At 38.5% G+C, this 12,044-nt stretch overlaps 1 protein-coding gene across 3 annotated transcripts in view; it reads right to left on the bottom strand.

Annotated features, from left to right (window-relative positions):
• LOC120516726 (WD repeat containing planar cell polarity effector) overlaps positions 1 to 12,044 on the bottom strand; it is a 456,415-nt gene that overhangs the window by 158,406 nt on the left and 285,965 nt on the right. For all 3 annotated transcript variants that reach the window (XM_039738613.1, XM_039738612.1, XM_039738614.1), the window contains exons 6-7: positions 5,516 to 5,586; positions 5,186 to 5,245 (exon numbers count right to left, since the gene is read on the bottom strand). In XM_039738613.1, the coding sequence (XP_039594547.1) occupies positions 5,186 to 5,245; positions 5,516 to 5,586 (131 nt within the window). The remainder of the gene's footprint in view (positions 1 to 5,185; positions 5,246 to 5,515; positions 5,587 to 12,044) is intronic.

The raw sequence follows: 12,044 nt of genomic DNA, 5'->3' as shown, positions 1-12,044 counted from the left end.
TGGTTCCAGAGTCCAAGCTGTGCGTCGAGGTGAGTCCGACTATATCTAGCCGGAACCTCTCGACCTCGGCACTAGCTCAGGCTCCTTCCCCTTCAGAGAGGTGACATTCCACGTCCCAAGAGCCAGTTTCTGTAGCCGAGGATCAGACCGCCAAGGTCCTGCCTTCGGCCACCACCCAACTCACACTGCACCCAACCTCCTTGGCCCCTCCCATAGGTGGTGAGCCCATGGGAAGTGATGTGGATTAAGCAGGTTTGTTTTTGTTTTTTTTGTTTTTTTTCAGAGATGTATAACATAACATACATAAGACTTTCATATTTACAAACCTGCTGAAGTGGATTAAGCAGGTTTGTAAATATGAAAGTCTTATGTACGTTATGTTATACATCTCTGAAAAAAAAAAAAACAGATTTTTATTTTTGTATTTTGACAAAGAAAGCGTGAACGTCAACATATGCTTAGTTAATTGGCAGTTTATTTACAGTACAATGAAAAGCAATTGTTATTAGGTATTTTTGGTGCAGAGAGACAAAATAGTACAAGGTAGAATGGCACAGCACACAGACAAAAATTGTTCAAGAGAGCAATAACAATTAAAAAATTAAACAAAACACATTTTTAACCATTCCAAATTAAAGATACAGTAAATACACAAATAAGTATTAGATATGAACATGGATCATGCAAAATAAGCATCCTTGAGTCTGTAAAACTGAATCACTGACACATTCTGAATAGTTATGAGGTTGCTACCACAATGAAATTGTATTCAAAGGTCTAGGAGACAGCGGAGTTGGAGTCGAGACTTTAATGGCACATCGGTAAAAACTCTCCGGGAGTCAGGTGGTACAGCACTGAATGCGAAGATCACCTTTGCTAAAACGCTGCAGAGCAAAAAGGTTGTGGCATATCAGCAAGGTGCAGGTTTCCTTTTTAAAACTGTGCAACACAAATTCACGAGTGTAGGTGTACATAAGTAAAGACGGACAGCTACAGAGTGCTTAATGGAGCCTAGAGATCTAGACAGCCATCCCTCATTACCGGTTCTCTGGGTCTTTTAGGGAAAAACTTACACTCACTTGTATAAAGGTTTGAGTTTGGGCAGAAAGGGTGAAAAGCAAAGGAAGAAAAGGTCAAAACGAAATCATTGTGCAAGTGAGAGAGGGAAGCGATCGGGAGAAGCCCTGCAGAGCATGCAAGAAGTGCTGTTCTGGAGGAAAATGGCTCAAACTCCACTGAGTGAGAAGCAACAGGGGTGATTGAGGGCAGCGACTGAAGGGTGTGCCAAGCCGTAGAAAACACAGTGGGTACTGGCAGAGGTAGTTAGGAGAGAGAGCCAAGGGAACCATGTTCATTGGTGTCTCAAAACTGCTGAGCAGACCTGAACAGAGCCAGTAAGAGACAGAAAGAATGGGACACTGGCATAAGGAAATGGGAAAAGGCAGATGCTGCTTTTGCTCCTGGTTTTAACCATAAATCTGGAAAGTATGTCATTCATGGATTGCATGGCTTCATCTCCTAAACGATAAAAGATGAGACTAGACTTTTAGTATCAACAGAAACTCTTGCGTCATCAGTATTCTCTGAGAATGGAGTGCAATACCCTACCTTTAATCAAGACATTTCAAGATGGGGTTGTGCTTGACTTCTAAACGTTTTGCTGGCAAAACTGGAGGGCGTTTAATGATGAATTTCCCTAGTGCTTTGGTAGTCAGGTATCCTTCTCATCATTTTTATTTTCATAATCAATGATATGATTGGTGGAAAAGAGCATATTTTCAATTTCCTTTCTGTATTTTCTGCTCATTTATATTTACTAAACTACAGTAGGTGTATATGGACAGGCCACTGCTGACAGAGCTATTCTTGTGTCCATGTCCAAAAGATGATTAAGATGGCTGTCTATCCTAATAGCTGCAGGACTAGCAGCCAAGTAAAGTGAATGACACTTTTTGAATGACCTTTCCCCTCTAGACAACATTCCATCTACACAATGTCCTCTTATCACTTAAACAAAGTGTTGTTAAACCAAAACAGATTTATTATGAAGGAAAGCCCAATAGTCTCTTCTCATGTCCTGTCCACATAATTCACCTGGGCTGATCACTTTAGTTATAAAAGGAAAACATAAAATGCTAGTTGCTTTGCCAGGTTGTTTCATATCAGTTCACAATAACTGCAAACTGAGTATTGATAATTCAACATAGGCCTGTTTTAATTAAGTAAAACATTCACTACAGCTTTACTGTAAACAAGGAGATGTTCATAAAAAATATAGTAGGTAAGGTAACTACTTTTATTTAACAATGCAAATGAATCAACAAGAACACCGAAGTCTAAATTCCTTTTCAAATCAGTCATTTTATGGTATAAAAACATACAAAGGAGAGATAGTCAAAAGAAAAAGACAAATTAACAAATAAATACATTCTTGTCAGACAAGCCTTTGCTGCAGTTCACGTCTCGTCTCCAAGATCAAGGGGATTCTGGTAAGTAAGTGACCTTTAAACATCTCCCTGAGGCTTCTTCGATGGCCTCTGAAAGTCACAGGGGCATTTTCGAAAGCTTGCAGTGGTGGTCACAGGTAACCCTGCATTCTCCAAATTGAATACACAGCTAAAAGGCAGGGTACCCTAGGTGGTCACCTGTACTTCCTTCCCTCCATTATAGGCAAGTCGGAGCTCTTTGCTTTCCTCTAATTGTGTAGGGGAGCTCTAACAGACATCTGTCCTCCCCATGAACACTCCCAGCAGAGTCATTATGTCCAGGACACTTTTTAAGCAGATTTGGTCTTTTGGCTCCTGATGACACGTTTCTCACATTAGCACAAGGAGGGGCTAACTAGTTATCACTGTGGGTTTCTCTTTTAAAATATGGGCATTATGCGTTTGTCTGCCCATACCCCTTCTTTCCCAGAAGCCTCTTGACAATAGGAGTATTAAATTAAAAAGTAACTATTTACATAATGCCTGTAACATTCCTCAACCAAAGTTAGACACAATTTTTCAGAAAGCTTAATTTTTCTATTAGTTACCTGAAAATGAACATTTCTTAATGCTGTCTATTTATACGATACTTCTGAATAAACAACTCAGTTTATGGTCCACTGACTCTGCTGTGGTTAAAATACTTTAACATTTAGTGTTACCACTAGACCCAGCTTTATTTACTGAAGGCAGAAGAATGAGGGCTCTTTATTTAACAAAAAGCTTCACAGATGACAGACTGTGTTGTGTACGCTAGCCAATGCCTGTGTAGAAGCTGCTGAACAATAATATGTTGACGAAGTACTAATATTTACCTCAAATGATATAGCCTCTGATGTTTCATTACCTATTTAACTAGAAGGTATTTTAATTAAAAGGCATCAACATGCTATAAACTGTTGTGCTGAAACAAAAAAAAATTAAATATCAAAGCTAAAAAACAAGTATCAAAAATGAAAGCTGAAAGGAGAGCCAATATTTACTACCACAGTACAGAGCAAATTTATCAAAATACACTGCAAAAATCAAAGGTTGCTATCCACAGTCTCACATAGAGACCTGACCTAAAAACACGAGCTTGTATTCTGTTATTTCAATGACAATGGCAGCAAGCACTGGAACACAAAATAGTAACAAGACGAGGAAAAATAGAAAATTACAAACCTTTCACAGTGTCAAAACCAAGCACCAGCATAATAAATACAATCTTTATATTCAAAAATTCAATTGGGCAAGAAAACCCAGGAAAAACTGTATGGAAAAATCAGAATAAATTAAATATAAAACACCAATATAACAATCACAGGGGAAAGGTTTAGTAGGAGATTTATAATAGAAGAACCAATGCTATGAAAAAAAAAACATGTTCTTGAGTGAGTGAGCTTAAACTGGTGTTGGAAGGGATAGGAAGTCCATGTTTGTATGACATGTGCAACACAAGAAATTTTCTATGGTGAACCGGTTAGATGCAGATGGCACCAGGAGCTGAAGTACAGAAATGCTGGAATGCTAAAGCTGAGGGCAGTCAGCACAGGATTAGATGTGAATGCCTGCACCTTTAACTGCAAGGTAGGGAGAAGACACAGACCCAGCCAGATGGTCAGACAGCTTGGTGGTCTCTGGATCTTGTAAGACAAAGCATATCCTGGCTACAGAACTGAATACCACAATGGAGTTACAAACAGCTGCTCCCCACTAGATAACAATGGTCCAAGAGTTAAGAAAGTGAGTTGGGGTGAAGGTACACTGGCAGGTGAGATTAAATATTATAACTTCATTTAAGAAATATCATGTAGCCCATTTTATACATTTCCCATTTGTCATACAAGAAACATATTCCCCCCAAAAAAGATATACTACTAAAAGAAGGCAGGCAAATGAATAAGAAAAAAATAGTTCTTCAGTTTGCAGGTTAGGTGGATTGGCGATTCTAAATTGGCCCTTGTGTGTGCTTGTTGTGTTTGTGTGTGTCCTGCGGTGGGTTGGCACCCTGCTCAGGATTGGTTCCTGCCTTGTGCCCTGTGTTGGCTGGGATTGGCTCCAGCAGACTCCCGTATTCCGATTCAGCGGGGTAGAAAATGGATGGATGGATGGATGGATAGTTCTTCAGTTGGCTGAGGCTCTTGAGAAGGTGAAGGAACACTCCAGACCTCCAGAACTGCCTGCACCTGCATTCATAAACAATTCTTTCGTACATTTCTCTAAATCCTATACTCTCTGAAAAATGTCCTGTGGGACTTGGCCATATAAAATGAGGCGACCCCTGTATGTTTACAAGAAGCCAGAGTCCCTTATCTGAGAAATGTTAACTACACACTGTAACCAGTATGTGTGGGAGATCAGTCACTCAGGATTACTCCCTTTCTATGTATCTCTCTTTGCACTCCTCAAGGGCTTTCTTTCTCCTTCTGACCAGGAACTCAGTGAATACAATTCTTCAACAGGTCACTGCCCACCGGTAACAAGGGATAGACAATTGCAAGGCTGTGAAATGCTTGAGCCCATTCGTACATCAATGTGTGCAAGCCAGGAGCCAACAATGGAAACACTCATCCACTCACTTAGAGATAGCTAATTCAGCTTCTGCAACACACATTTCAGGAGTTTCTAAATTTACTGTACTCCTCCATATTTTCTCAAAACACATTATTTTGAAAAGTATTTCAATGTACAGGACCAGTGATATGGGCATTAACTACCTGACAGAAGTTCTTGTTCTTCCATTTGCTCCACACTCTGCTGCTATTTTGAAGAAGATCCTGAAAGACAGCACAATAAAGACATACAAGTAAAATTTGTATTTAGTTTCCCCATGTAAAATATGTGTGCATCTGTATTAATGGTAATCACATCAGATGAGCATACCAAACAAAGATTAAACAGTTTTGAAACCAGCCACATTAGAGAAGGGTAGCATGTGGGGAGTGATGTCTTCAAATTTTGAAGCTACAGAATGGTGGGACAGGAAATAGATGAGTAGCTATTTAAAAAAAAAAAAACTTCAAGCATCAACAGTAATTAAAGTATACCTCTAGTTCCTTCAGGTTGTCTCGAACCTTTTCAGGACGTTTGTTTTTTAGTGTCCATGAATACTCACGAGCTGAAAGAAGGGTGGAAAAAACAAAACTACATTTTAGATAACTTCATAATATATACACACAAACTACCGGAAAGTTCTGTCATCCAGCACACTATTTGGCAACTTATTCCAAATGTCTACGGTTCTCTGTGTGTGGAAACACATTCTAATATTTATTATAATAAAGCCTTAAAGAGTCTTCATCTTGTGTTGCCACATTCTTATTGATGAACTACTGTTAAAATTGCAGCTGGAATTCACCGTCCAAATTCACTTCAGAATTCTGAACATTTCTTTCATGTCTCGTTAATATCCATTTGCTTAAAAGATTCAACTCCATCAATCTTTACATTATTTGTTACTTTTTAGTTAATTGTAATTCTGTAATTGTGTTCTGTTCCTTCAAAGGAGGCAGGGTCATTCTGATGTCACAGTTTGCTGGGAAGACTTAGGAACTGGAGATTATTAATTTATAGCAGAGTTTCAGTAAGTATTGTATTTCTTTGTCGGATCTGTCTGAATTTTACATTATCTCTCGCTCCATTTTAAGGATTCTGATTTCTGCACTATGTATTAGGACTTGGTTGATGTGCATTGACTTCTAGGCCAATCTTTTTTGATAATTTCTGCCCTATCTAATGTTTCTTTGCATTTTTCTATTTTATGTTAAAAAAATCTTCCATTTATAAAGATTGTATGCTTGCTGTTTTTTATAAACTGTGGGTTTGTGACCATTTTCTTACCTGAATTTTTGTGATATTTTTGGGAGTGTTAAGCTATTTTTGAAGCTTAAATCACTTTTGGGCAGGCAAAGCATAAGATAGACCACTGAAGCTAGGACTAAGCCCATTGGAATGACTCCTTTTCCATGCAAGCAAAGGAGGCCTGTCTTAGCCAATGAAGCCTTTTGGAGGCATCATACTGCTTTTGCCATGTGTTTGACTCTACATTATAACACTGCCCAAGTCTGATTTGTGTACAGGTCCAACAGTAATGGTTATGATGACTCTAGGTTATCTGCCATTCCACTTACTTTAGTGTAATCTTTAAACTTTTTTGTTAGATACATTTTATCAGGATGCATTGATTAATGAGGAACGCTGCTTTTCACATCAATTATTTAGGAGCAAGTTCTTCTCATTAATTTTCCACCTATCAACACAGCACATATTGAACTCTCACTTATTTTAGTCTGATAACTATGGAGGAATATTTCGGACAAAATTAAATAAATAAATAAATGCGTAAATAAATAAAAATACTGTGAAATGTGACCATACATAAATAAATATGTCATGAAATGAGAGCATAAATAAATAAATGTGTCACAAAATATGTTATTGTTGCTTATTTTTTTTAATTTTGTCTGTAACATTCCTGCAAACCGTCATGAAATACGACTTGAAATAAAACTGTCACTTTCACTCGTCAAAGTTGAGAGGGTGGGCTCTAACACGCCCTCTAGATACTGATTGGTGAATCGATAGCACAAGACTTGATTAGAAAAATGCTTACTACTGCCGATGAAATGGATTTCGAAAATAGTTTCATCTATATCGGAGTCTAAAATAGCCGCCAACATTGTACTTTCTTCCGATAAATCTTCAATTCTCTCTCTGAAATAACGTAATATCTTCGGCAGAATCCATTTCATCGGCGGTAGTAAGCATTTTTCTAATCAAGTCTTGTGCTATCGATTCACCAATCAGTAACTAGAGGGCGTGTTAGAGCCCACCCTCTCAACTTTGACGAGTGAAAGTGACAGTTTTATTTCAAGTCGTATTTCATGACGGTTTGCAGGAATGTTACAGACAAAATTAAAAAAAATAAGCAACAATAAACATATTTTGTGACACATTTATTTATTTATGCTCTCATTTCATGACATTTATTTATTTACGTTCACATTTCACAGTACTTTTATTTATTTGCGCATTTATTTATTTATTTATTTATTTAATTTTGTCTGAAATATTCCTCCATAGATAACAAGCTTCTCCTGTGGTAACTTATTAAAAGCTTTTCAAAAATGAAGATAAACAATATCATATGCATGATTTCAATCAAACACTTTTGTTGACTCCTCACAGTATATTTGCATATTAGTGAAATGCAATTTTCTCATCTAAAACCCCGACATGTTGCTGAGTTTGTCTTTAATAATCTAACTATGAGAAATGTTACATTTACTGGCGTGTAGTTATTAGGATTGGCTTGCCCACATTTTTAATACAACAGGATAATATTCGCTAGCTTCCAATCTCAGTGTAGCGGTTTCCAAAAAATATGCTTTAAGGTTTCTTATTTCACATCATTAGCTTTTATTGTGTTCATAAGAATTACTTACGATTTGAAATCACGTCACTTTTTTTTTTTTTTTTTTTTTTGCTCAACACCTCCGGTCTCACCAGTATAAGATACTCCCATATCTGATTTACTGTTCAACTTGTCTTGATGTCTAGTTATGCAAGATTTGAAGCTTTTTGGCCCTCTAGAAACCCCAGAAAAAAGCGAATGTTTAGGCCATTGACTACATTTTTTGCAGGAAATTTCACATTTATGAAAAAACAGTAAACCAATAGGTGTCTACAGCAAAAATAATCAGAAGGTCTTGGAGGTGTGTATGCCACACCAACTGACCCCAGAGGTAGATCCCCTAATGGGAAAGTGGGGGTCAAAGTTTTCATAAATCTTCAAAAAATAAGGACCAGTAATAATGGTGTGTGGAGTATCATTTTCATGCTACTTCAAGGTTGCTGAATATTTTTCACACTTGATTCTTTACAACATGTAGTCCTAGTCATGTAAAAGACATTCCCAGAAGGTTAAAAAAGTCACATAAGTATGTGGGGTATTGTTTAAAACAATTTATGGTAAAAAAGACACACTAAATTTTGTAATTTCTTCGTTGACTCCACAACACAGAAACTGGGAAATCACAGCTCACTTAATTAGGTTAGGAGTCCAGTTAAAAACAGAAGCTGATTGGAATGACCAAATTTGGAAACTATTAACTTACAGAACTTCACTGTTACCATTTGCAAAACTACTTGAAATATTCGCATTTAATAACTAAAATTTCTACTATTTGTTTCTATCAATGTAAATATTTTAATTCATACAGAACTGCAATTTGTTAAAATATTTATTGAGTTACATTATATACTCTCTTGGATATCAAAATGGTATCAAATTTCAATACTTTTCTTAGTATCATATCAAAATTGGAAACTTTGGTATCATGACAGCCGTAATGTGTACAGATTTCTCTAATGTTAACATTAACTTATCTAACTCATAATATCTTCCCCTGTTTTGCTAATAACTAGCAAGACATACAAGTTCATACACTGTTCACAAAAACATCAAAGAATGAGATGCTGGTGCCTGGTCATCTCGTTTGGAATCAGGTCATTGTGATATCCACTGACAACATCATCATTTAACAAAACACAGCAGTATAGATTTAAACATGAAAGTAACTTGAGAACCTCACAACCACTCAAATAAACCGCTGAAACAAAATGAAAGGAAAACTTTAAAAACACATCAATGGGAAAAAAAATCCTGCTGGATACCTGTACTGATATGGACTGGGTAATGTGTTAGGAACGAAAGGATGCCACATCTTTTGATGGAAATGAAAATTATCAACCCACAGAGGTCTGAATTCAAAGACACCCCGAAAACCAAAGTGAAAAAATGATGCGGCAAGCTAGTCCATTTTGCTGAAATTTCATTGCAGCAACTCAGAATCGTTCTCAGTAGTTTGTATGGGCTCCACATGCTTGTATGTATGCCTGACAACGTCGGGGCACGCTCCTAATGAGATGATGGATGGTGTCCTGGGGGATCTCCTCCCAGATCTGGACCAGGGCATCCCTGAGCTCCTGGACAGCCTGAGGTGCAACCTGGTGGTGTCAGATGGACCACAACATAGTGTTCTATTGGACTGAGGTCAGGTGAGCATGGGGGCCAGTCAATGGTATCAATTCCTTCATTATCCAGGAATTGACTGCATACTCTCGCCACATGAGGACGGGCTTTGTCGTGCACCAGGAGGAACTCAGGACCCACTGCACCAGCATAGGATCTGACAATGGGTCCAAGGATTTCATCCCGAAACCTAATGGCAGTCAAGGTGTTGTTGTCTAGCCTGTAGAGGTCTGTGCGTCCCTCCATGGATATGCCTCCCCAGACCAACACTGACCCACCACCAAATCTGTCATGCTGAACGATGTTACAGGCAGCATAACGTTCTCCACGGCTTCTGACAGACCCTATCACGTCTGTCACATGTGCTCAGGGTGAACCTGTTGTCATCTGTGAAAAGCACAGGTCACCAGTGAAGGACCTGCCAATTCTGGTATTCCATGACAAATGCCAATCGAGCTCCATAGTGCCGGGCAGTGAGCACAGGGCCCACTAGAGGATGTTGGGCCTTCAGGTCACCCTTGTGAAGTCTGTTTCTGATTGTTTGATCAGAGACATTCACACCAGTGGCCTGCTGGAGATCATTTTGTAGGCTTTGGCAGTGCTCACCCTGTTTCTCCTTGCCCAAAGGAGCAGATACCGGTAGGTCCTGCTGATGGGTTAAGGACCTTCTATGGCCCTGTCCCGACCTCCTAGAGTAACTGCCTGTCTCCTGGAATCTCCTCCATGACCTTGAGACTGTGCTGGGAGACACAGCAAACCTTCTGGCAATGGCATGTATTGATGTGCCGTCCTGGAGAAGTTCGACTACCTGTGCAACCTTGATGCTACCAGTAGTGACACTGACTGTAGCCAAATGCAAAACTACTGAAAAAACAGTCATGAAAGATGAGGAGGGAAAAATGTTAGTGGTCTCCACCTGTTAAACCATTCCTGTTATGAGAGTTGTCTCATTTTTGCCCCTCTAATGCACCTGTTGTTAATGTCATTAACACCAAAGCAGCTAAAAGTGACTAACAACACCCTCTGCTACTTAACTGACCAGATCAATATCCCAGAAGTTGCTATACTCTGATAAAAAAAGTGTTCCTTTAATTTTTTTGAGCAGTATATATTAGCGATGAACTGCCTAAATTTAAACTGCAAAACCTTTAGAAATGAACAGCTTTGACAAGCTACAATAACACAGAAAGAATGCACAAAATACACAGGCTGCACAACTCAAACACAAGACTATGGGGCAGATAAGCATGAGGCCAGCAAACAACTAAAAAATGATTCTCTACATATCTGTTCTTTCCACACCAGAAGCCTGTGCTTCTTTGAAATGGAGGCATCACACTGCTGGCTTCTTTTCCACACAGTCGAAGCAGCATGCCTAAGGCTTCCCCGGTGGCTTTTTCAAATTTTGTATCATCAGACAGTCCTCCTCAGCAGTGGGCAAAGATCAACTATTCCTCAGCCCTATTCTCATCAACGCAATGCCTTGTGCACAATGCATACCTGTTGTTGTTCCACTTTCATATTTTTAAATTACTGTGGCTAACTTCAAGGGATCAAATGACATAGGACATTTCATACCTTTTTATCGGCTTGCACTAAAAAGCCATGAATGAGAAAAGCTTAAACTGGAAGTGCAAAAGTTTGATTTAAAAGATAAAGGTACCCCTCATTAATTTTCATGCTATGAATAAGCGGCTATCCTGTTCAAGGCCCATTGCTTAACTGAAACATTCAGGTTGCAGAAGTGCACACACCCAAGGGTAAGCCTAAAACACCACAAGGCCAATTGGTCTGGCTCCTCAGGTGAAAACAGGTTTGCATAGCCCTGGACTACGACAAACATCATCACTATAGTAGATCCAATTTTGTTCTGGAACATATGATGGAAAAGTAGAAAAAGTGGCTTAAGAAAACAAAATTGTTGGTTTTTGTAAACACTGCATAATAAGTTAACTTATTTTGCACATCTAGAGTCCTTAGTGCAGCCCTTTTCCCACTCTGGTTGCAGTTTTTAACAGAATAAACCATCCTGAAATGCTAAAATAAAATCAACTTAATTAAAATGTTCCCACTTTGGCTTTGCACATCTCGATTAACTATATTCATATGTTTAGCATCAACTCTTTTTTTTAAGCAACAAACAACAAGACTTTCTAACTTAAACCTCTTGATGCACTGCCCACTATGTTTATGGAGAAGAACTCTGACTGGCATTTCAAAGGTACATTAATAATTTTGCACGCATTGTTTCACAAACAATTTACTGCATTCTAAAACCACACCTGTTTAAACTCTGTCATAGTTCATTTTTAAAGCAGTACAAAAACAAAAAGGGTATACTTTTCATGAAAACAATAGCAGAAGACAATTGTCACTTCATGTACGGTGCTCACACAGTAGTAAGTGCTGTAGCCTCACAGCTCTGGGTTTTGCATGCTTTCAATTTGGGCTTTTCCCAGGTGCTTATGCTTCTCCAATATTCGAAAAACAAGTACAGTATATCAAGTAAACTGGTGAATCTGAATTATTCTTGTGTGAGTGAG

The sequence above is a fragment of the Polypterus senegalus genome, chromosome 16, assembly GCF_016835505.1.
Source record: "Polypterus senegalus isolate Bchr_013 chromosome 16, ASM1683550v1, whole genome shotgun sequence".
Lineage (NCBI taxonomy): Eukaryota > Metazoa > Chordata > Cladistia > Polypteriformes > Polypteridae > Polypterus > Polypterus senegalus.
Note: the sequence above shows the minus strand (reverse complement) of the source record. Positions and strands in the feature narration are given on the sequence as shown.